A 25,505-nucleotide genomic window follows, 5' to 3' on the forward strand; every position below is an offset into this window, starting at 1 on the left:
TATTGTAGAATTAATGTTCTCATTTCAAGCTGTCGTTTTCATGCTAGACTGGCAAGCTCACGCTTTTTTCAAGCCTAAGAATTATTACACTTCTTTCAAAAAGTTTAAATGATGGTTTCCGCTGAAAACAATTTTTATCGTACCCGCATCAATTATGGCTCTATATTATTAAAGTGACTGATGTATGGTCTCGCCATATTCTTGCCATACGAGCAAACAGAAAAGCAATATATGCAGCTGTAGTTTTTGTCGGTAATTTTTTTTACTTCATTGAGATAACGAACTTGAAAAAACGAAAAATGCAGAAGCGCTTTTTTATGTTTCTTCACATGGATCCAGGAATTTCCGGCAGTTTTCAAAATTTGTTTTCATAACCAGGTGACGTGACAGGCACTGTTGATGAATTTGTTTATACTGATGTTTGTTTCTAATGGCAACTTTTTTCTCCAGTTGTAAAAGTGTCTTTCAACGAGGTTTATTTTTCTAGGGCACTGTTAGGTTTTGTTTTCTCGTATTTTTGAAAGTGAGCAATAAGTTAAATGCCTATAAAGGAAAATCTACAAGTGGGCAACCATTCCCAGGATCTATGCACACTGCTCGCAAACTTCTTTAAAATATATGTTTCCGAAAGCAAAACAAGCAAGTCAGTCTTCGGTCCCTTGTGTGCTTTTGATTGGAAATCACAACTGTCTTGCTTCTCCGTCCTCCGTGCAATCGATGCGCAATCGGTCGCAAGAGCTGGTATCAGTATGGTATGTGGTGTGGCTGCTTTGAATGGGTACACCCAAAAGGAACATTCAAAGATAAATGAAACGATAAGTTTGACTGTATGCGCTGCATCTGACGCCCTCCTAATAAAGGTTCTAATTTTTGCAAAAAATAGACTTGTTTGAAATGTGCTTTTTACGAATTTTGCAGGTTCTTTTTTGATTTTTTTGAGTTTAGAAGCTCGGATCTATTTTCTGTTCACGGGAAAACCATGCCCAAACTATAAAAATGCAAAACTTGAAAAATGCTAGCTTGCTGAAGAACTGTTCTCAGATCATTGTTCTCTCTGTTGCCTATTTATTGCAACTCAAGGTTCTCAAAAAGAAAAACATACGAAAACGCTGTAAATAAACCACGTACAATCTACGCAATTTTTTTGACCAAAATTGTGTTATTGCGAATGCTGATATTTGATTCTATCTTTATCTAAGTATAACTGGCCTGCGGAACGGACAGTATTGGTAACCAACAAGCTGGATTTAACGGCAGGAGTCCAACTCAACCGTACTGCATAGAGACATCCGCTGCTCTTGTCCCTTTTCCCAGAGAGTTATTATTCCCTTCTAGCCTCTTAACCTGGGGATAGCTGTTCCAGATCGAGGCGTAAATGACGAAAGGGCGCTGCAATGAAAGCAACTTGCGCATCGGTGGTCACACTACCATTTATCTTATTATAAGTGTAATGAATTGATAGTGACCAGTGGAAAAACATCAAATGAGCGCTAAAGGCTTGCTGACGTTCACAATGAATTGGAAATAAGTGCAGCAGCTGCAACATCATTATCATAGTCTAAATTAATTTTTTTAAGCCATAAAGCGATGGCTGAGCCTATTATTGGCCTTCTCTCGGTTTTTTTTATTTCGTCAACAGGATTTTTGTTACGTACATATGGCGTCGCAAATCTCCTTTCTGTTCATTCGTTCAAGCAATTTCACTTGATTTCTGTGCGCGAAGTCATTTTTCACTCTTGGCGAGTATTTTTGGTTCATTCTCGTTTATTATTATTTTGGTCACACGTGACTTACCTCACTCTCAAAAATGACTTCCTAGCTCTGAAATTGACATCTTTGCTTTAATTGCAAAATATAAGGTCAATTGAGTGCCTGTCACTCAACTGAAGGGTATTTGAGGACGACTAATGCAGCAATGAGTTAAACAGATTTTTAATGAAAATATAACATCGCAGCTTTTAATTTTTTTAAAAAATTTTTTTGGTCTGTTTCTTTTACTAAGGTTCTGAGACTGCAGATTTACCAAGCTATTGCGGCTATTTTCTGGCAATCAGCCAACTATTATGGTAATTGCGGTCCAGATCTGCTTTGTTTTGGTCAGGGAAGGGCGAATTAACTGTGGTCTTTAGAATGCAACAAGATCGGTATGTTTTTGTTTTTCGATTTTGATATTTGTTTTGATTTTTATCAATTTTTGGGCAATTTGGAATCATTTCTCGCAATCTTAAGTTTAGTTAAGCAAAATGTACATGGATACAACGTTGCGCTATGCAAAGACTACAAAAATGTGACGTTTAGGTAAAAATGATGTTCTTGCGTGAAAGGTGCTTTTATGAAGTTGGCTGATTTTGTTGTGCTTGAAAACTTTGGTTCTATTTTTTCTGTTTACAAAGAAACAATGCAAAAACTGGAAATTTGAAGACTGCGGAATTTTGAAAAAAAAATTAATAAGTTGCTAAGGAAATGCGGTTTTTAATCACTTTCGGCTTTTTACTTTCGGTCTTGTCTATTTATTGCAAAGTTTTCACTACGAAATAAACGCTGTAAATAAATCAGGTAGAAGCTGCGTTGACACTTTTGACCCAAAATTTGTTACAGACAAGGCGGCTGTCTATCTTCAGTTGAGCTGATATGTTGTATCTACTATTTGTTCTGATAGTTTTTACAGTTTCTTCTGGCGTGAAATTTTGTAACAAGATCAAAATTGACCTGAATGAAAGAGACTTGAATGTCTTAAACAGACTTAATTGAACTTTTTAGGAACTAAGCAATATTGTTTTTTATCTGATTACATTGTTTTCTTATGCAATACTTTTTTTCCGAACGGAAAACTCTGATTGTGTCGTAAACTTGAATTGTTCTGATGTCATTTGCAAGGGGGTCAGTGTGTTAACGTAAATGTTTAGCAAAATCCAACTGTTTTGACATGGCGTATTTTCAGCAGATTCCAAAAAAGTTCATAATCTTTTCGGTTCATCTCGTTGGATCGCATCTGTATTTTAGTTCTTCAAAGAATAAATTGATTGCCTTTTTGCTTCGTATGAAAAAATTGCTCATTAATGTTCCCAGGCTTGAGGTATTGAGCTTGATTGAAAGCTGGTCACAAATTACATTTATTCAAAAAAAGTTTTTATTGTGAAGATGTTGTTTAATGATAACTTTATAAACGTTCATGACACTTTTTTGTGCGTAACTTTTGTGTATATTTCATAAATTGATTGCATTTTTGCATCTTTTTTGCTTCGTATGAACAAATTGCTCATTAATGTTCCCAGGCTTGAGGTATTGAGCTTGATTGAAAGCTGGTCACAAATTACTTTTATTCAAGAAAAAGTTTTTATTGTGAAGATGTTGTTTAATGATAACTTTATAAACGTTCATGACACTTTTTGTGTGTAAATTTTGTGCATGTTTCTTTGGGAAGTTTTCACTTTATCGTAATTGACTGTCATGTCCCTATTGCGTGACTTATATTTACGTAATGTTTTCCCCTAAATATCCATGTTTCTTCTTTTAGTATCTACTATTTGTTCTGATAGTTTTTACAATTTTTTCTGGCGTGAAATTCTGTAGCCTGATGAAAAGAGACATAAGTAAAAGAGTCTAACTTTTTAGGAACTAAGGAATATTGTGTTTTTTATATCTGAGTCCATAGTTTTTTAAGCAATACTTTTTTTCCGAACGGAGAACTCTGTTTGTGTTGTGAACTCTGATTGTGTCGTGATTGCAAATGACATCACAACAATTTTTAATTGTTCTAATATCATTTGCAATTTGGTCAGTGTTTTAACGTAAATTTATCAGACGACAGTTCAGCAAAGTTATAACGTTTGGACATGGCATTTTTTCTGCAGATTGTAAACGTTTCAGAATCTTTTCTGTTCATCTCGTTTTTATCGCGTTTGTATTTTTGTTCTTCAAAGAATGAATTGATAGACTTTTTGCATCTTTTTTTCTTCGTATGAAAGAATTGCTCCCTATTTTGAGTACAATATTCCCAGGTCTGAGGTTTTGAGCTTGATTAAAGGATTGTCACAACCTAACTTTGTCCCGAGAAATTTTTGATTCTGTAGATGTTTAATGATAATTTGATGAACAATCTTGACACTTTTTGTGCGTCACTTTGTTTTTTTTATTTTGTGTTTCTATCGTTATCTACTGTCCTGCCCTTACTTCGTGCATCATAGTTACGTATATTTTTCCTTAAGTTTCCTTATAAATTTCTCAATGCCATATTTAGTCCGTATTTCCATCTAGAAGTGTGTCCTCTAATTTGTTTCTGTCTATTGAAAACAACCGCAGATTGACAGATAACTAATAAAAAATATTATGTACCCAAAAGCCTAAATAGTTACTTTTTAAATTCGTTGAAGATGAATTTTGTATCTTTGGTAATTATAGTTAAGAAAAGTCATCTACTTGATATGAAATAATTATACTGATAATGTGTGTACTAATACGAAAATTGTATATATACCTGACCAACATTAGGAAACGTAATAAAGCCTAAAATTGCTCAACTTGGAGATCAGTTATTATTTACGAAGAACCAATACAGCTCGAGGTATAACACTGCGGAATCGACAATCACCAGAACACCGGAGAACCAGCCTGATGGTCAGTTGAAAGCTTTGTCTTGAAACTCTCATAATATCTTGTAAAATTTATTCTTTCTTGAAATATTATTTTATAAAATAAAAGAATGATTTACCTTGAAAATCGTTGTCCAATTTCTAAGTTGTAATAGACATTAAGGGAGCTCATATATAGCAGTGAAAAGCTATCAAATTACACGGCAACTAGTGGATGTATCACGAATTCGAACCGCTCAAATAAAGGCTATTACTAGCTAATTGAATTGAAATTATATCCGCTTAAATTGCACTATTAAATTGCACAATTATAATAAGTCCTTGTAAGATGGCGATATTTCTTATTAATTACTGTGAATTTTAACTCCAAAACACCCACAAAATAACCCTCAAAAGTTAGTGATCCAGGAGTCCGTAACCCGGTGCATACCGTGATCCAGGTGCATACCGTCTCAAGCAGTTACATTTACTTGTGCTGAAGCTAAAACAGTTTTTATCGTTTGAATTAGAAACACATTCTGTGTGAAAATTCTGACAATCCGTTTTGTATGTGAATGTAGTTGATGATTACGTTTTAGAAAATAATTACAAAGTTGGTGCATGTTTTGTCAAACTTTGTGCAACGCTTGCGGAGAGTTTTAGTTCCTAGTCCTGCAGAGCAGTCGAGTGGGGCCTATTTTCTGAAGTGGGTTACTATTTCAAGAGCAGGTTTTAAAAAACGAATCCTACAGTGAACAAAGTTGCCGTTTTGATAATTTTCCACGAAGATGACAGGTTTTCTCAAAAATGGCAGCATTTTTAAGCCGGCATTGATGAACGAAATGTCGCTTGGAGGCTATATATTATATTGAATGGCCTGTAAATTATCATGGCCACTCTCAAGCCACTTTTAAATTATACCAGCGAGGGTTAATGTTTTCATCAGCAGAGAAACAGCCCAATGAACCATTAGATTATGTTTTCAGGTTTTGATGAAAAATAATGAACTTGTTATTGAATTGAGTGGAATCTTAATCTATCCATGATGCTTATCAATTTGCAAGATAGACTTAAAAAGAACTGGTTTCTTGTCAGCATTGTAGTTGTCATCTTGTTAGCCAGATACGAACCATGGATTGGAGCCAAAGACGGACCTTTGATGCCAGAGATCACTGTCAAATATCTAGCAGTGTTCATTATTTTCTTCAACAGTGGACTCTCAATCAAAACTGAAGAATTTTCAAGAGCATTTTATCAACTCGAAACCCATGCATTCATTCAGTTGTTCACTCTGTGTTTTATACCACTATTTGTGAAATTCTTGATTCCATTTTTGACAAAGCTTGGGATTTTGGAGCAACTTTTGACGGGGTTTCAGGTCGTAGCGTGTATGCCACCTCCGGTGTCTTCGGCAGTGATTTTGACCAAAGCGGCCGAAGGGAACGAAGCGGTGGCGATTTTCAACTCGGCTTTCGGAAGTTTTCTTGGAATTTTTGTCACGCCGATGTTGCTTTTACAGCTTGTCGGTAAGTTTTCAATGCGATTAAATTTTATTAACAGCATAAAAATTGTCATTTTCGGTAACATTGTGGATGCTTAAACGTTTTGAAAGATTTGATCGCAACTGATTCTTTTATTTTGTCATCTTTGACTCCAAACTAAATTTATCAGTAACAGTTTCAACTTAACACCTGGTTAATATCAAAATGTAAATTAATGAAATCTTGGTTCACAGCCCATCATTGTTACTATTATCCATTCGGCCCGAAGTGGCTTAAATTGCTGGATTCAATTTTCTAAAAAAATTGCTCCTCATTTTCCTTAAATTATAACCTTAACTTCAAACTCGTGTCTTGTTTCAGCAATGTAAGTTTCGATCTATCGATTATAATGTTCTATTTGTTAATGTTGTTATTTATATGCTTTGCTTCATTTTGAGACTGTTGTTCTGGTCCAATTTAAGTTGGGGGAGGGACTGAGAATTTTATTTTCTAGATGGCAATTTACTTTGTCATGAAACTCATGGTCGATGGTCATAATACGGTCATTTGACGGAATTTCAGTCAGATGTGGATGATTGATATATGCTATGGTAACAGAAAGCTTCATACAGTATAATTTTTTTCTCTTTAAGTATGATCAGTGCCTAGTAAGCATGATTTTTGCTCGTTTTTTTGTTGAATTTTAAGTGATCTCGTTCGCATTGTCTCTCAAGCAGAAACGATGACTAAACCGCTTGGCGCTTTTACTGTTTGCCAAGTTTTACCGTGCGCGATATCGGATGTTCATGGACAACTATACAAGAAGAGCTCAACCTAAGATCAAGTCATGCATAGTGCGGGTTCTTTTGAAATTTTGTTCACTAACTTTTTCGGCTTTTTTCGTACATTATCGAGATTTTTCTATTTTTTTGCTACAAAACTGTGTTTTATATTACCTTTGTGTATGCATATAAACACGACCTAAAATAATAGTTTTTAGCCAGAAAAAGTCAAAACTCGCCATAATTGTCACAAAATTGAAAAAGTTAGTAAACGTTGTCATAAAAGCACCGAAAACCACAATAACGCAGTAGGTTTGCGCAAAGCATTTTACGATGAAATTTTCTGGAAGTACAGTTAGACGAATGCGCAAACAATGTGGAGTTTCTTCAAGAAATGCGGCAAAAATCCAAATTGAAGAATAAAGCGTTTTCGATTGAAATGGTGCTTTAATATGCTCGAAAAGCTTTTCTAATTTTGGTAGAGTTGTTTTCAGTGATGAGAAGAGTCGTCTCCAGCGATGAAATCGCTCATCACCAATTTTCAACTTAAAAACCCACATGGACCTTCCTAATCTTTATATAGATCGTTGTTAGACTTCAGGTTTAAATCACTAACAGATAAAATCTCTGCTTTAAAGTAATGAAGGTGGCGCTTACTATGAAAATTTCATGTAGTTTCGAAGGTTAATTTAATGTTTTTTTTACAGGAACGTCTAGCTCTGTGCCTCTTAGCAAAATTTTCAACCAGCTGTTCTTGACTGTTGTGCTTCCAATTATTCTGGGTAATTCAATCAGAAGAAACTTCAGAGAGGTTCTGGACAAACAGAAAATACCCTACAGCCTGATCGGGAACTTAGTTCTACTTTTAATAATCTTCACTACTTTCTGTGACACATTCAGCAGTTCAAACTTCGAAATGGACAGAATAAGTTTAGCCCAAATCGCTTTCATTGTTTTGTCATTTCAGCTGTTTGTTTTGAGTTTATCCTTTTATCTAAGCACACATCCAAATTTGGGCAAGAGGTTGGGCTTCCAAGCTGCAGATACGGTGGCAATTATTTTCTGTTCAACGCACAAATCCCTCACGTTAGGAATTCCGATGTTGAAGATTATCTTTAGCCAGGATCCGAACTTGCCTTTATATTCGATTCCATTGCTGGTCTATCATCCTACGCAGATACTACTGGGAGGGGCTTTGGTTCCGACTGTCAAGAAATGGATGGTGAGAGAGCAGAGGAAGAATGGCGGAAGTCATGACTCGGAACCAGTTTCTGAGTTGCCGGATGTGTAAATGAGGGAGGGTGAAAATGTACTAAATTTAGTGCTATGAGAATTGTTTCCTTATTTTTCTCCAAAAAATGAACACCCAGTATTGTCCGCTGCAAATTTTACCTAAATTGAAAATGTTTTATATTGCTCCGCACTCAATCCTTGGAGAATGAATGCTTACCCCTGTCAATTTTTGAGAAAATTTTACTTAAACTTGATTTAGAGTATTTGCGTATGGGTAATATTTGATAAAAAGCATGCAGCAATCGTCTTGTGACTTATTTGAAAAATTTCGCTGCCTCTAGTACGAATCACCTTTTTGCTCGTAATAAATAATTTCACAGGCATGTCATAAATGTTGCATGCCTTGACAATATTTGACACTTTTTCAAACATTTTGATTGTATTTGACATTTTCGCGCGTATTTTACGACTTTTAATTTTGTGACAGCTTTTTCCTGTTGGTATATAATAAGTTGAAGAACAACAAGGAAGCAGTTTTATCATATAAATAGTCATCAGAGTAATTGAGGGCTTGTTTGGTTGTAAAAAAACATATCACTGATGCCGGTGTGGTAATGTGTATACACGTGTCGATTTACATGGAGCGGTTTGTTCTCGTATTTCGTATTGAAGTGTGTATACTTTATTTATATTTTCTGAATTGTAAAATTGTCTATTTGGTCAACTTAATTGTACAGAATTAATTTATTGGTATGACACGTGTTCTTAACCTCCGTCGAGTTAATGACCCCAGACCAAATAAATTCATCAAAACTTCTAGTTTCGTTAATTCTTTTTTTTGAGTACACGTAAGTGGAAGTCTATTTCTTTTGAATAGTAATTTTAACACAACAACCGAAAGTAGCTTGCCATTTAACAAGGGCGGGATCAGTAATTGCTCGACGAGAAAGTTTATAAATGTCTATAAATGGTCACATTTTAACGGCACGTGATATTAAAAGGGCTCATTCAGATGAACGCACATCTGAATCTGAAATGAAATTTTTCAGGTTATTTTGTCACTTTTAATAGTCGGCTGGCATATTCGCAATATTCTTTGCTAACCGTGTTATCACAACAACTATGGGCCGAGGCATTCAACAGAAATCTCTCAAGAGGACGAAGCGTGAACGAGTGAAAAACCGATTGGCTAAACTGGAAGCTGTACAGAAAGCCAAAGATGACGGTACCTACATTCCGAAACCCTGGGAAAACAGACCTCTGATCCAGGAGTTATACTCGTTTGCAATCAAGAGTCACAAGACACAGAAGGCTGCAGATGCGGAACACCAGAATGGCGATGGACAGAGCACGGCTGGAAGTGACGGTGATTCTATCATGGATCTCGGTAAGAACTTTGTAAGTGGGGGTGGTAGAGTCGGGGGGGGGGGGTGGTTTCGAACTAAATTTGAAACAGTTATTGTAGTCGTATGCAAATTTGACGGTTCTATCGACTGATACGCCCTTGAGTTCTTGAATTCTACATAAAGTCGAAGCAAAAATTGGCCGAAATTGGTTTTACTTTTTCACTAACCATATTACTCCCGGTCTTTTAACTTCTGATAAAATTTTTAAATCAAACTGTAAATTTCACTTATATAATCAAAAGAGAAACACCTTACTGTCACGTACATGCGAATCACATCACAAGGTATCATTTGAAAGTTTAAATAGCAAGGGTTATTCATATTTGGTTGTTCGTGTTTTCAACGTAAAATTTGGGCATAGATGATCTCGATTTTTTGCTCAATTGAATATTCTGCTGTTTTCTTAAAAATTTGGTTAAACTTTGTTTATTAACAGCTGCGTTTGCGTTAGCTGAGTGGAGCTATTATTGGCCTTCTGTTGTTCTTTACAATTCAAAGTGCTGTCTCTCCACTCATTTTTAATAGCCGCACAGCGATAGCTGGGGCTATTATTGGCCTTCTCTTGGTTTTTTACAATTCAAAGAATTTGAAAATTGAATTGTATTGGGGCGCTGTGTTTTTTTTAAGATGTGTTCACACATTTTTCAATGACTTTGATCTTTCAAAACGGGATAAACAGTTAAAGCCCAGCGGGCATTAAGTTTCATTAGAGGCCCAAAGTGAGCTTCAGTAGCCCTTCAAGTGCTTAGAGTGGCGCAGCTGCTGAAATGGCCTTAATTAAAGGTTAAAAGGTCATTTTTAGGTGTTTTTGGGCTCCAAAATGTTGCAATTTTTCATTTTTTTTGTAATTTTTTTAAATTTTTTTTGTTTTAGTCTTACTTTGAAGTTTTTGAAAAAGGATGAAGGCCTTTTGTGAGCCAAAATAACTTGTTATGATCTTTTAATGAGCTATATGTTTTGGTACTACAAATACAAACATGCAAAATGATACTAATTTTTAAATTTTTTGTTTCAAGTTTTTTGAACATTTTTGTCATTTTTGAGTTTTTCAGCTTCAGGGGCCAGGAATTTTCCTTTGTGGTTTGAGACTAGAGCACTGCATGGTTTCTAGTAATAACGAATTGGTTTTCAACATTTTAATGTCTCGAAATTTGGCATTTTTCATATAAAATTTGCAATTTTTTCAAGGTTTCCTAAAGTTTTTGTTAATTTTTGATATTTGTCCATTTTAAAGTGCCAGAAAACCTATTCCACTGTCTGATTAAAAGTTACTGAATGGTTGTTGGCTTCAATAGATTTGTTATCAACAATTTAGCTTTTCGATTTTTAGAAGTTTTTTGATAAAATTTTCTATTTTTTTTCAAGTTTTTTCAAAACGTTTGTTTTATATTCAGTTTTTCTTGCCTCAGTAGCTAACCTCATCCAGGGTTTGATTATAGGTTATTAGATAGCTGCTAGAGGGCAATTGAACGATTTTCAACATTTTAATATATAGAGTTTCTATTTTTTGAAATTTGAGATTTTTTCTAAAAAGTATTGCCTATCGATGTTTGAGCCAATGGAATTTTTAATGCTTGGAATTGGGTCAATGGATAGCCTCTGGAGACACAGAAATGATTCTGGAAATATTAATAGCACATTTGTCAGTAAAATTTTAATAAATTTTGCAATCGATTTCATTTTTTATATTTTTAGGTCATTTTTGAGTTAATCGATCTTCAAGGGCCAATGAATTTTTTCAGGTCATGCAGATATAATACTGGACCGATTTCAAAAACAAAAAATGGCCTTGAACATATTTTTGAAACATGTATTTTTAAAGGGATGAAATTTTGCCAAAGGGAAAAAAGCTTCAGGAGTTTTAGTAATGAGTATGTTTTTGTTTGATTGTTTTAGTTTCTCAATTTTTTGCGATGATTTTGTTTGTGTTTTGGCTGTCTTTTTTCCAATTGATCTGCTGGTCAGTCAGAGTACTTTAGTTTTTCATTCAATTCTTTGTATTATTTTTTTAGGACTTGTCCTGCTATGTTTTTTTTTTCGTCGTCATGATTTTTGTTACGACCTTATGACGTCACAGCCACTTTTTGTTCATTCGTTCATGCAATTTCAACTGAATTGCATGTGTGACGTCATTTTTCGCTCTTAGTGGAGCGAGTTTTTTTTGTTCATGCGCGTGATTAAATTTTTGGTCACACTTGACTTACCTCACTCTCAAAAATGTCTTCCTCAATTTGAAATTGACTTTTATTTACTTAAATTCAAAGAGATAAGGTCAAATGGGTGTGTGTCACTCTAAATGAAGGTTATTCGAGATCAGCTAATAGAGGTAGCAATAACTTATACAGATTTTTAATCAAAATATAACATCAGCCTTCAATGAAAAGACGAATTTTTTTGGTCTGTGTTTTTTACTGTTTTTTTTAGACTGCCGGTCTACGAATCTATTGCGGCTATTTTCTGGCAATCTGCCAGCTATGTTCATGATTTTTGATGTCAAATTGAAGCGATTATTTTGGTCACGCCGAAACAGGAAGTGGAGCGAAAAAGCGAGGGGTTTTGCGGCGTAATTTTTTTCACTCCAATTTCAAAATAGAGTGACTCTCCTTTGTAGTTTTTTGTTTACATGTGGCAATTTGATTTTCATTTTTTCTTTTTCAATTTTTTTATCTGATTTTTTTTCTAAGTATTTTTCCCAATCCATTTATTGTCGATTCTAGGTCTAGTTGTTTGCTTAGTCAAAGAAATTCTTTGAATTGTATCAGGAATTGTCCCCCTATGTATTTTTTACTTCGTCGTCAAGATTTTTGTTGACAAGTGACGTCACGTTTGCTTCAAATCAGCGGTAAGTTCATTCTTTCTTTCCAATTTTGACCGAATTGGGTTTGCCACTTCATTGTATCTTGTGTTGCAGCGAGCTTTTTTGTTCATTTGGGTATTGAAATTTTTGTCACAGGTTCTTTGCTTAATTTTCAAAGATGAATTTTTTAACCCCGAAGATTTTGCTTAATTCAACCGAAATAGATTAAGGTCAGCTGAGTATGTTACTCTGCTTGAAAGATATACGAGGGCAGGTAAAAGAAAAACAAGTTATACAATTTATTCTAAGTGACATAAGCACTTAAGCAATAAAACTGAATAGTGATCTGTTTTTCATATTCTTTTGGCAGCAAAAAGCTCAAATTTCAGTTTGCAGTCTTTTTTCATATTCTTTTTGAGACTGAATGTCTACAAATCTATAGCAGATTTTATCTTGGAGTCTGTGATCTAAATTAATTTAATTTTGATCTGGTTGACCTTGTCCTACACGGTAGCTTATACAATTTCCGGACGCTTCTCGGGAGTTCTCGGTAACTCTCTGGAGTTTTAGTTAACTAATCTTTAAAATGAATAATTCCACTGACAAAATTCAACTTTCAGCAGATTAATTTGAGTCTGATCAAATTTTTGAGGCATATGACGAACTTGTGCAGCAATTTTTTAAGCTGTAAATTGTTCCTGATAAACTTTTTAACGAGTACGACTGAATGAAGGATGCGCGAGCGCAATCAATTTGAAAACATAAGACCTACTTTCCGGTGGAATGTGACATCCGACATGGAGAGAATATCTATAGCCTTTTCAGGACAAGTTTAAACTTGTTTCAAAGCTTTGATCTTTGTCTTAACACTTTAAAAAAATATCCGGCTTCCAAAAAGTAAAGAGGTTCTATCATGTCTACGTTTATTGCAATTTGTTTTTCCTGTAACGATCTGTTTTTGTCGATGTTTTTTTTCTCCTTTTTTAAAAGGATTGGAACCATTTTCTCAAAATAATTTGTCAGCAATTTGGCTAGCCTCGCAGTAATCTTTTACTCTTTTGGAGATGTCGTTAACATGTAAAGGAGAGTCTAAAATTCTTAAAACTATTTACCTAGAAACGCCATTGTTGAAATTGATATTTGCCGGAATACAAAATTTGGAAGCGTTCTAAGCCATTTTTCAATCATATTTGTAACGAAATTTTAACGCTCCGTCATCTGTCAGTCACAAGGAAACTTAAAAGAGCAATAGTTGGCGTCACGAAATTAGAATATAGCTGTTCGTTGCACCCGCTTTTTGGGAAAATTCTTGTGCGAAATTTAGTGGAAATATTTTCCAGGACTACTTGTATTTTTTGTTTTCTAATTTCTCATTGTATTTTCTAATGATAGCATCTTTTGTACATTTTTCTTTTAAAAAGAAAATTGTTCCTGGTTTTGAAATGTGTAATATTTGTAATCAATTTGTTTTGAAACCAAATCGCTTCCTGTTTTGAAGTGTATTTCGGTCTCTCATTTTGTTTAGGTGAACTCTCTCAAAAATTTTTTTAATTTAAAACTGAAGTTGGGGTGATGATTTGGTCGAAGCTTTGTGTTGATCCTTTCTGGTGAATAAGCGTGATATAAGCTTGTTCAGGACAGTATGGAAAACATCGTTTGCAATGCAATCTTTAGGCAGGGTATGCGAATGCTATCCTTTTGAGTACTTTCAGTTATGGCACTCCAGTCATTTCCAAATCCCGGACCTGGTATTTTTTGTCTAATTTATTAATGGTATGAGAATAGCTTTCAATTAAAAGCTCGTAAAACTAAGCAGTTCAAATTGTTGTTTTATCAATGTCAATAAAAAAGGTTTTTCCGTCGCAGTTGCGCATTTGAGCAGTTTTTGTTGAAAGCGCTGAAAATAGTTGTCAGATATGTTGTCAGTTATGCTGCATTCACCTTATATTCTTTCTCCGACATAGTGCTGAAAGTTTTTTTTGTCAATTTGGTCTATATAAATTGCCGTTGATTGGTGGTTTGAATGATTTTTTTCTGTTAATCATGTTTTTGTGGATCTGAAAGTAGTTTTGTTCTCCATAGACAATGGCGGGCTCTGTTCAGTGTTTATCGACATTAATTTGTCTCCCGAAGGAAATTTTGCTCTGCTTACAATAACAGGCTTGTCTCGAGTCTCTCGACTCAGTTTAATAAATTTTTGTCATAATGCAATGGTTGGTTGTTGGTCTCAACAAACAATAAAGTTTTGTCTTTTGAAGAATGTGCTCTGGAACCTTAAGAGCTGAGTTTTTCAGATAGGGTCTGATAAGTTGTACTAAGATTTTTGCAAATTTTTTGTCGAGCAACTCTATCTTAACGGTTCGCCCACTTCAAGCAACATTGATTCCGAAAAGTATTATTTTTAACTCGGCAAACATTTGATGTTTTACGTTTCACTCTGGGGCTTCTCTGGAAATGCCGAGAAGTCCAAATGCCTAGAGGTCAGTGTTCTGAGTCTTTGTAAGAATTTTCCATTTATCTAGTTGCTGGAGCAAATTTATGAAGTCTTTTTTTTTCGTTTTCAGCGCTACCAGCACTATTTAAAATTTTTAACGATCATTATTTAAGATTTTCAAAGCTTTTCGGGAATGCGTTAGTACCTGATCTATAGGATTTTTCGACACCTCGAGAATGATTTTGGGTGATATATTTTACAAAGATTGAGAGAACAATATTGTTTCAATTAGTCTTCTGTTTTTGTGGAAATCGACGCAGTTTTGTTCTAAATAGACAGTGGCTGACTCTGTTCCATATTTATCTACATTAATTTTGTCTCCAAAAGAAAATTTTGCTCTGCTGGTTATTAGGAACGTGTTTTGAGTCCCTTCCCTCAGTTTCCTAAAACTTTTTGAAAAGCAAAGGCGACAGCAAGTTGTATTGTCAAAGGTGACAGCAAGTTGTTCCATCCGCAATTGGTTTTGTCATAATGCAATGGTTTGTTGTTTGTTTGACTCAATGTGTTTTATTCGGGTGTTCATGTTAAAACTTGTTCAGAACCAGCTCAGAGGTAAAGTCTCGGAGCCTTGTTGCTAATTTGTTCTTCGTTATGTTCCTCCATTTTGCAATCAACAAACAATAGAATTTTTCTTTTGATGAATAAGCCCTGGAAACATTAGCTCTCATTTTGTTGAGATAGGGTCTGCTAAGTTTTACAAAGATTGTACGAATTATTTATCAACCAACTGTATTTTAACGGCTCGTCCACTTCAAGCAATATTGATTCAAAAGTTTGCTTTGAACTCGTTAAGTAATTAGTTCCTTTGCATTTCACTTCAAAATGCCGAGATGTCCAAATACCTAAACGTCAGCCACGTTGAGCTCGAGTTTTCTAGAATTGTATTTTGTAAAGTCATTCTATTCGTTTTTAATGATACTATTTTAAATTTTCTGTGAACTATTTAATTATTTTAACGCCTTTTGGGGAATGCGCCCTTCCCTGCTCTATTGGATTTTTGTACGCCTCGAGAATAATATTTGGTGAGATATTTTACAACGATTGCACAATCTTTTTTTTTCTAACTGTACGTTTTTGGGGATCTCGATAGCAGATCTTTCTCCACAGACAGTGGCTGACTCTGTTGAAAATTTCTCTTTTTTAATTTTGTTTCCAGAAGAAAGTTTTGCTCTGCTTGCAATGAGGTCGCCCTACTTTCCTAAAACTTTTTGAAAAGCAATATATTGATGAATTTTTAAACGCAACAGCAAATGTTTTAGTCCAAAATCTCTTTTTGTCATAATTTTTGTCAATATGGCGCAACATAAGGAAGAACACAAGAGCAACAAAAGCTCCGGGAGTTTATCTCTGATCTGGGTCTGAACTTAAAAAAGTAACATGAACACCTAAATAAATAAGAACAGTGAGTCACACAAGCACCCTTGTGTGTTTCATTGTTCTTATTTATGCAGGTGTTCATGTTAATTTTTTTTAAAGTTCAAACCCAATTCAGAGATAAACTCCCGGAGCTATTGTTGCTTTTGTGTTTTTCCTGATGTTCCGCCATATTGTATTAACCAAACAATAGAGTTTTTGTATTGACGAATATGCTCTGGAAACGATAGAGCTGAATCTTTTGATATAGGGTGTGCTAAGTTTAAATAGGATTGCACAAATTATTTATCAAGCATCTCTATTTTAACGGCTTGTCCACTTCAATATACATCGATCCCAAAAGTGTTTTTTTATCTCGGTAAATATATGATTCATTTGCTGTTTTACGTTTGACTTCAAAATGCCGAGAAGTGCAAATAACTAAATGTCAGCCGCGTTGGACTCCAGTTTTCTATAATCTTGTATTGTAAAAAAGTCAGTACTTATATTGGCGAAAGGTTTTTCGTTGCTGTGTGATCCATGTTTGTCTTTATAAGAATTGCCTCCTTATCTAGTTGCTGGAGCAGATTTATGAAGTCTTTTAATTCGTTTCGAATGCTAAAAACACTATTTGAAATTTTTAACGAGCACTATTTAACATTTTTAACGATTTTCAGGATTGCGCCAGTACCTGATCTATAATATTTTTTGACGCCTCCAGAAAGACGTATTTTTGTACTGATAATTAAAAGATCATTATGAACAGCCACTGAAGTCAAATTCACTTTTCTTTAAACATATATACCAGACTGGACTGACTTCATTTTATTTGAGTAAAACTTCTGATTGAGTTGTTTTTAGTTGACAATAGAAGAAGAGTTTTTTCCTGATTAGCTAAAAACGGACAACACGAAACTCATATCTGTCACCTAAAGCAATTTTAAACTTTACAAGCCTGAATTATATTTTGCGATGTCGGCAAGTTGTCAATTCTCAAAATTATAACCAATTATAATAACCCGAAACATTTTAAGATTGACCCCAATTGTGCGTCATTTTTTTAAAACTCTTTTTCGTTTGCGCCAACATAATAGTGGATTAAATTGTATGAGGAAAGTGGACCTCGATTTTGAATGTCTTTTTAAATTATTTTTTCTTTTTAATTTGTTCTAAAGTAATCGCATGCGAAATGTTTTTGAGAGTGACTGAGCCAAGCATATGTAATTTCTGGCGCTCATTAAATAATGCATATTTGCTTTCAGATCTAAGATCTCCCGGTACTCCCCGAAGTGTGAATGAAGAAGAGACAGGGTCTGTTCACTCGAAGGACGACAACAGTTCTCTCACCTCCCACAGTAGCAAGTACTCCCTCCGCAACATAGAAAAGCAGCTCCTCTCCAAACTTCAATCAGCCAGTTCCATGCCAGACTGGCTGTCCAGGAAGGACAAAAGAAAGGTGCACACTTTACCCGAGTTGAAGATCATACCAAAATCGTATTTATAATAATACAAGGTCATGTGATTTGCATGACTGTCTGCTAGTTCACTGATTATAAAATAATCATTTTTCATTTACTGGTCCGGATTATATAATTTTAAGGTTCTCATATCAATATCGCGCTGCGAAACAAGAATTTGTGTATCATGCATGACTAGTGCATGGTTTCTTTGAATTTTCTATGACCCGGGACTTTTCAGCCCATTTGTCTTTGATTGTCTCATGTGTGTTGTCTTTTTAATAGCTGTGAAGCGATAGCGGCTATTATTGGGGGCATCGTGGTTTTTTTACAATTCAAAGAATTTGAATTGTATTGGAGCGCTGTCTTTTTTTAAGATCTTTTCACACATTTTCATGATTTTTGAAGTCAAATTGGAGTAGTGATTTTGGTCACACCGAAACAGAAAGTGGAGCGAAAAAGCGAGTGGTTTTGCGGCGTGAAATTTTTTCGTTCCAATTTTAAAGTAGAGTGAGAAAACGGTGTTTGAACAAAAATTCGCTTTCTCGCGACTGGTTTTTTGTTCACATGCGGCAATTTCACTTTGATTTTTACTGTTTTTTCGATTTTTTGGATTGGATTTTTTTCTAAATGAATTTCCCAATCTATTCATAGTTCATTCTTGTCCTAGTTTTTTTGTCTCAACCAAATTTCCATTTCTCGCTCGTGGTTTTTGTCCACATGCGGCGTTTTGATATTGATTTTCTGTTTTTTTTTATTTCTGATCTGATTTTTTAGAAATGGTTTTCCCAATTCACTCATAGTCCGTTCTAGGTCTAGTTTTTGGTTTAGTCAATGAAAATTCTTTGGATTGTACGGCAGGAGTTGTCCTGCTATGTTTTTTTAATTCGTCTTCTTTATCGATGATTCTTACGACCTGACTTCTGGAAATTGACTTTTTCAGTGACTGCAGTGACTTCTACTGCTTTTCAGTTAAAATTTGTGTACGTGAAGTCATTTCTGTTTTAGGTCAATTGTGTGACTTACCTCACTCAAAAAATGACTTCTGAACTCATTTATGGAACTTCAAATTTTATGAAAATTTACTAGTTAAATCAATAGTGTGCATCTAAGTAGTGCCAAACTTATATGCCCTAATTCTTGAGTATTAGTCTTGAGTTTTTAATTTCGAATATCAATTTTGAAAAAGATTTTTTTCATTATAGACCGTATTTTTCATAAATTTGACAGTCCGATTAACCGAAAAAGTCTAGTGGTTTATTAAAGGATTGGTGGTCGATCTGTCTATCTTATTTCTTTAGTTGTTTCAATTAATGGAAGGCCACAGGCGGCGTCTATCGCGGTTATTTTCCGGGAATCTGGCGGCTATGTTACTAGATTTATTTCAATTTTGCGTGTACGATTTCGAGCAGGTATCTTGTGATGCTTTGTTATGATTGTATTCTTGCAATTTTCTGATCAAATTTTGCAATTTTACTTGCTACTCAACAAGATATTACATTGGACATTAATTCTTTATTTAGGATAAAATCAGCAACGTCCTTTTCACGTCTTAAAACGCTAGTGCGAGTCTCTATATTTTAGTATTACAACAATATCGTGCAAGATGAAGGATTTGAATTGACTCTCTATATTTAATACGATTTAATTCTCCTAATAACTTAACGACCATTTTTCAACCAAGGCGGAACATCATCTGTAATAACATTCTTTGTAATATGAGGAGAATTGTGGCCATTTCAGCATATTACCGAGTGTTTACTTTCAACGTTGCTTTTTAACATCACTTGCACTATGTTGTAAAGCATGTGTTTTGTTCAGGTGTACAGAAACATGCGGAAGATGAAGAAAAAGAAGACGCCTCGATTCCAACGGATCAAACGAAGATTGCAGGCGAGAGAGAACAGCAAAATGGACCAGCAGACGACCTCTGATCAGTCAGTGGAAAATAAAAGCGGAACAGAAGATGCCGCCTCAAATTCTGTATCATGACATAAGGACAAGTTTTAGAGAATATAACTCTGCTGATTGAAAGTTTTGATACGAAGTGTTTGTGTAATGAGGTCTTCAGTAATTTAACAGCTTCTAAAATTACGCTTACTGTTCTTCTGTAAGTTATGTGAGTTGGAGTCGAAATAATTGTCTGCGATAGTCGAGAGTGAGGTCAGGCTATTCTCCAGACTCGAAATAGAAATCAGTTTCAAAAAAATCTTTTTAATTGCTCTCGAACATGGGTCTTTTTCAACGAAAATTTTTGCTTGACCTTTTTGTGCTCTTGTTCTAGAACATTCTTTGACTTGAATGCCTTTTTTTACAATTCAGCTCTTCATTTTTGAGTGATCTAAGTTGATCTCGTTCTGAAATAAGTTCGCAGCTTAAATAGATTGTGAGGGAACGGAAGTCTAAGCATTTTTAGCTGCTTAAAATAGATTGTCCCCGTCTTTCGCTCGAGAGCAATTATCCTGACGTTATTCGGTTTATGTTTACGCTTGATTATGCTAGTGCTAAAGGGTACCGCAGTGTAATTGTAATTAACGTGACTAAAAAATAACATGTAAACATATTGAACAGGTAGAAAGATATCCAGCTGCTTTCCCATTATGTCCGCCCCCCAGCTTACAGGTCAGATAATATATACCCCACCAATCACGGTAAACATACAAAATGGGGAGGTGGGCTATAATGGAACAGACCCGATATTAAATGGGGCAAAATTATCATCACCATTGTTGCTGTTGGCGGGATATCTGCGTTCCAGTTTTAGAATAACGTACCCACAGCAATTTCCGCACTCAGCACAATCGCAGCATATCTGCCAAGAACACATATTTGTTGTCTAATACCCTTGTACGCGGAATTTTCAAAGCAGTCTTATACTGCTGTTTCCGGCCTTCTTTAGTTTTAAACTCAATGTAACTGTCAATGCGACAAATTATGAAGAAAACTTGGTTTTTGACTTCTCAGTTCTTTCAATTAATGGAAGGCCACAGGCGGCGTCTATCGCGGCTATTTTCCGGGAATCTGGCGGCTATGTTACTAGATTTATTTCAATTTTCCGTGTACGATTTCGAGCAGGTATCTTGTGATGCTTTGTTATGATTGTATTCTTGCAATTTTCTGATCAAATTTTGCAATTTTACTTGCTACTCAAGATATTACATTGGACATTAATTCTTTATTTAGGATAAAATCAGCAACGTCCTTTTCACGTCTTAAAACGCTAGTGCGAGTCTCTATATTTTAGTATTACAACAATATCGTGCAAGATGAAGGATTTGAATTGACTCTCTATATTTAATACGATTTAATTCTACTAATAACTTAACGACCATTTTTCAACCAAGGCGGAACATCATCTGTAATAACATTCTTTGTAATATGAGGAGAATTGTGGCCATTTCAGCATATTACCGAGTGTTTACTTTCAACGTTGCTTTTTAACATCACTTGCACTATGTTGTAAAGCATGTGTTTTGTTCAGGTGTACAGAAACATGCGGAAGATGAAGAAGATAAAGAAAACGCCTCGATTCCAACGGATCAAACGAAGATTGCAGGCGAGAGAGAACAGCAAAATGGACCAGCAGACGACCTCTGATCAGTCAGTGGAAAATAAAAGCGGAACAGAAGATGCCGCCTCAAATTCTGTATCATGACATAAGGACAAGTTTTAGAGAATATAACTCTGCTGATTGAAAGTTTTGATACGAAGTGTTTGTGTAATGAGGTCTTCAGTAATTTAACAGCTTCTAAAATTACGCTTACTGTTCTTCTGTAAGTTATGTGAGTTGGAGTCGAAATAATTGTCTGCGATAGTCGAGAGCGAGGTCAGGCTATTCTTCAGACTCGAAATAGAAATCAGTTTCAAAAAAATCTTTTTAATTGCTCTCGAACATGGGTCTTTTTCAACCAAAATTTTTGCTTAACCTTTTTGTGCTCTTGTTCTAGAACATTCTTTGACTTGAATGCCTTTTTTTACAATTCAGCTCTTCATTTTTGAGTGATCTAAGTTGATCTCGTTCTGAAATAAACTCGCAGCTTAAATAGATTGTGAGGGAACGGAAGTCTAAGCATTTTTAGCTGCTTAAAATAGATTGTCCCCCTCTTTCGCTCGAGAGCAATTATCCCGACGTTAGTCGGTTTATGTTTACGCTTGATTATGCTAGTGCTAAAGGGGTACCGCAGTGTAATTGTAATTAACGTGACTAAAAAATAACATGTAAACATATTGAACAGGTAGAAAGATATCCAGCTGCTTTCCCATTATGTCCCCCCCCCCAGCTTACAGGTCAGATAATATATACCCCACCAACCATGGTAAACATACAAAATGGGGAGGTGGGCTATAATGGAACAGACCCGATATTAAATGGTGCAAAATTATCATCATCATTGTTGCTGTTGGCGGGATATCTGCGTTCCAGTTTTAGAATAACGTACCCACAGCAATTTCCGCACTCAGCACAATCGCAGCATATCTGCCAAGAACACATATTTGTTGTCTACTACCCTTGTACGCGGAATTTTCAAAGCAGTCTAATACTGCTGTTTCCGGCCTTCAGTAGTTTTAAACTCAATGTAACTGTCAATACGACAAATTATGAAGAAAACTTGGTTCTTGACTTCTCAGTTCATGTTTTCTTCTGAACAAAACACTCGGCAACTGTCGTGTAGCCTGGAGGCTTCTGGGGGATTTCGATATTGGGATCTATTATGTCCCCCCCCCCAAAAAAAAAACATAATTACACATAATTTGTAACTGGGGGTCATTCTGTCCCCCCCCCCCGTGTTTTTATGACCCTCAGTTACAAATTATACGTTGTTATATAGCACGTTACTATGCAAGAAAATGGCACGTGCGCGTGGGGGTCATAAAAGATTTATGCTCACTAAGCTGGGGGGGGGGGGGCAAAACAGAATAGATCCGCATGAACAACGCATTTAGTGGGAGAATTTATTCGAACTAGCTCAATTTTTTGGCCGCTAACGCATTTGAGCAATTCCATGACTTCCATAACTTTGATATCAGAGTGGCTGATGTTGAGACAGAGATTCTAGAGGAGTATCGGCAATTTCAAAGGCTTGTACACGCCGAGTTTGACAAAAAGTCCCAGTTTGATAGGCGATGTGTCGTCTCACAGGTTAAAGGAGTCCAGTGGTTTTTTTGAGCCGTTCGTTCAAGTGAAGGGACCCACTTAGGTCGTGTCTCACAAACACACCCAAATCATTCGTCACTTCGCATTCGTCAAATAGAGTGCCATTTAGCAATGTTCAATGTTCTTTTCCTCTAAAGACTAGATCCATGAATCGCAACATCCGTATTGTTGTTACAGACGCAGTTGTCAATTATAGACGCGATGTGTCGTTGGAACTGCATTTCCAATGTATTCTTGATTTGCAAAGATGCAAAACAGTAGAGGAACTAATATGTGGGACAGCTCTTGAGGCTTTAATATTTTCCGAATGGTAGTTACCGAGTCTAACAAACTGGTTTTCAAATCATAGAGCATTTCGAGAATATATCCACCAACGCCCGGAGTGCTCAGTTTCTTGAGCAATGGATCGTGGTGTACTCGAGCGAAAGACTTGCATAGAATGCGTCATCTTTGGAACGAGGTTTTCGGCATGCCGCAATATCATTTACCTTTTATCGATAATCTATGAGATGTATTTCGATCAAATAATTGAAATCTGTTCTGCTGGGGGGCAATAAACGGGACGACAAATCAAATGGACTACAATGTATTTTGGGGTCTTTCCCATTATAGCCCCCATGAAATTATAGCCCCCCCCCCCCCATTATGGTATAATTATGATGATGGGGGGGGGGCTATAAGTTATCTGCCCACTAAGCCCGGGGGGGGGGGGGGGGTTGGGGTGAGGGGGCTGTAGTGGGAATGACCCGTATTTTCCAACTGGACAACGATTGCCTGTTTTTTTTGTAAGTTACTTACTAAGCATTTCTACTTTTTTTTAACGATTATGTAGTTACAAGTATCAACATTGATGGGAAGAAATTAGTAATATCAAAAGCAACATCATGCGGAAAAGTTGCGGATCGCTCTCCGTGGCCATTCCTTTCACGCTCTGTGGGATATAATCCGGACACAACGGGCCGCTTATTGCGGCGAAGCGCGTACACCAGCAATTTAACTAGGACTAAATTATCAGCGCATAGAGATTTTGCATGTATTAATTACTTTTGTCGTCCACTTGATACAAAATTTTGCTGTCGTACATTTGAAACATTGTCCAATTGAAACGTCGACCATTTGAGAAGGCCCTCGTTCTGTTACATCAGTAAAACAGTACCGGGATCTTTTCCGTTTGTGCCCCCCCCCCCCCCCCCCCCAGTACGTTATGCTCCCCCAGTGACAGAGCACGTGTCATTACATAGTAAATCATTGTAAAAATATTGCACGTGCGTCTGGGGGTTGCAAATAATATGCACCCACTAAGCTGGGGGGGGGGGGCACAAACGGAAAAGATCCCAGTACCGCGCTAACATCCCCTAAAGATGGGTGCGTGTGAGGAACAGATCGAAATAAGTCGAGGAATTAAACTTCAGTTTAAACTAGGTTGCTCCTATCGAAAAAAATTCTCATTCAGAATAAAAACTAGGGGACACCCGGGTTCGAACCAGGGACCTCTCGATCTGCAGTCGAATGCTCTACCACTGAGCTATATCCCCTTTTAGACAGTTGAAATCTTCAGAAATTTTACCATCACCAATTCTAAGCCGAAGTGATGTTAGAAGAAAAAACTCCTTTGTAGCATGAAACAGTGGACACCCTGGTTCGAACCAGGGGAGGGGGTTCTCCCCTGAACAATATTTTGAGCGTGTGTTTAAATGGCGTTGTTTAACAGATAGACTCAAATAGGATGAGGTAAAATCTGACACCATAGTGGATTCTTGCGTTCAAGCACTTGAATCCTTTTGTTTTTCGGATCTATTCTGTCCCCCCCCCCAGTGTTTTTTTTGACCACCAGTTACAAATTATATGTTATGAAGAAAATATCACGTGCGTCTGGGGGTCATAAAAGATTTATGCTTTCTAAGCTGAGGGGGGCGGGGGGAGGGACGAAACAGAATAGATCCTGTTTTTCTTGTCTTAGCCCAAAATCAACAAATTTGAGAGTTCAGCGTAAACTGTGTAAACAAAATGGTTTGCGCTGTTATGCTTTGCTTAGCCCAAGATGAGGTGGGTGATCTATTATTATTCTTGGATCTTTTCCGTTTGTGCCCCCCCCCCCCCCGCCCCCAGCTTAGTGGTTGCATATTATTTGCACCCTCCCCAGATGCACGTGCCATATTTTTACACGATGATTCACTATGTAATGGCACGTGCTCTGTAACGGGGGGGGGGGGGGGGGGACAAACGGAAAAGATCCGTATTCTTATATACTGTTATCAAAGTGATATAAGAGCATTTTTTGGGGGGGGGGGGGGTTCATAATCTGCCGGGTCGGAAAAAGTAGTGACCGACAGCTACTGACTCAAATAAACGCTGCTAGCGCTTAAGAAAAATAAAAGTTCATGAACTGTGACGTTTCTACCTAACAGTAGGTTACGGCTTGGCTTGAAGTTACCGATCTTTCAATTGCATAGAATCATGCATAGGCACGTTCAAGTGTCCGCCTTTTCATCTCTAATGGGGGAGGGGTGTAACGTGGAAAGGTAGTACAACTCAGATATTTAGTCACGAAAGATCAGTCAAAATGAGCGTGCTAGAACGGGAACTAACTGACGCAGGATCACAAAAATACGGCAATCAATTTTCTTGCTTTTGTCTCTATTAAAGAGTATTTTTGGAGAACAGTCCCCCATAGTCTTGGATGTCTGTTAACACTATGCTACCACCGATGACCTTATTACGCAAGAGTACAAGTCAATGTCACTAGGATCTTTCCCGTTTGTGCCCCCCCCCCCCC

At 36.3% G+C, this 25,505-nt stretch overlaps 2 protein-coding genes and 1 non-coding gene across 4 annotated transcripts; 2 read left to right on the top strand and 1 right to left on the bottom strand.

Moving 5' to 3' along the window:
- Positions 1-5,536: 5,536 nt before the first annotated feature.
- Positions 5,537-8,825, top strand: LOC142353651 (sodium/bile acid cotransporter 7-like). Its single transcript, XM_075405947.1, has 2 exons — positions 5,537-6,097; positions 7,542-8,825. The coding sequence occupies exons 1-2, from the start codon at positions 5,614-5,616 to the stop codon at positions 8,123-8,125; spliced, it is 1,068 nt and encodes a 355-aa protein (XP_075262062.1). The 5' UTR covers positions 5,537-5,613; the 3' UTR covers positions 8,126-8,825.
- A 288-nt stretch (positions 8,826-9,113) lies between these two features.
- On the top strand, positions 9,114-21,331 carry LOC142353652 (uncharacterized). Of its 2 annotated transcripts, none has more exons than XM_075405948.1 (3): positions 9,114-9,454; positions 17,380-17,573; positions 21,056-21,331. In XM_075405948.1, the coding sequence occupies exons 1-3, from the start codon at positions 9,190-9,192 to the stop codon at positions 21,227-21,229; spliced, it is 633 nt and encodes a 210-aa protein (XP_075262063.1). In that variant the 5' UTR covers positions 9,114-9,189; the 3' UTR covers positions 21,230-21,331. The 2 variants fall into 2 exon arrangements, with proteins under 2 accessions (XP_075262063.1, XP_075262064.1); XM_075405949.1 differs by lacking the exon at positions 21,056-21,331 and adding an exon at positions 19,396-19,668.
- A 2,861-nt stretch (positions 21,332-24,192) lies between these two features.
- Positions 24,193-24,264, bottom strand: Trnac-gca (transfer RNA cysteine (anticodon GCA)). Its single transcript has one exon. It is a non-coding gene; the product is annotated as a tRNA-Cys (tRNA).
- Between the last annotated feature and the right edge of the window lie 1,241 nt (positions 24,265-25,505).

This window comes from Convolutriloba macropyga, chromosome 14, assembly GCF_964194025.1.
Source record: "Convolutriloba macropyga chromosome 14, txConMacr16.3, whole genome shotgun sequence".
Lineage (NCBI taxonomy): Eukaryota > Metazoa > Xenacoelomorpha > Acoela > Convolutidae > Convolutriloba > Convolutriloba macropyga.

Coding starts and splice junctions, on each gene's coding strand:
- LOC142353652 (XM_075405948.1), top strand. CDS start 9,190: ATGGGCCGAGGCATTCAACAGAAATCTCTCAAGAGGACGAAGCGTGAA. Junction 9,455..17,379: donor TGATTCTATCATGGATCTCG/GTAAGAACTTTG, acceptor ATTTGCTTTCAG/ATCTAAGATCTCCCGGTACT. Junction 17,574..21,055: donor CCAGGAAGGACAAAAGAAAG/GTGCACACTTTA, acceptor TGTTTTGTTCAG/GTGTACAGAAACATGCGGAA.
- LOC142353651 (XM_075405947.1), top strand. CDS start 5,614: ATGATGCTTATCAATTTGCAAGATAGACTTAAAAAGAACTGGTTTCTT. Junction 6,098..7,541: donor GTTGCTTTTACAGCTTGTCG/GTAAGTTTTCAA, acceptor TTTTTTTTACAG/GAACGTCTAGCTCTGTGCCT.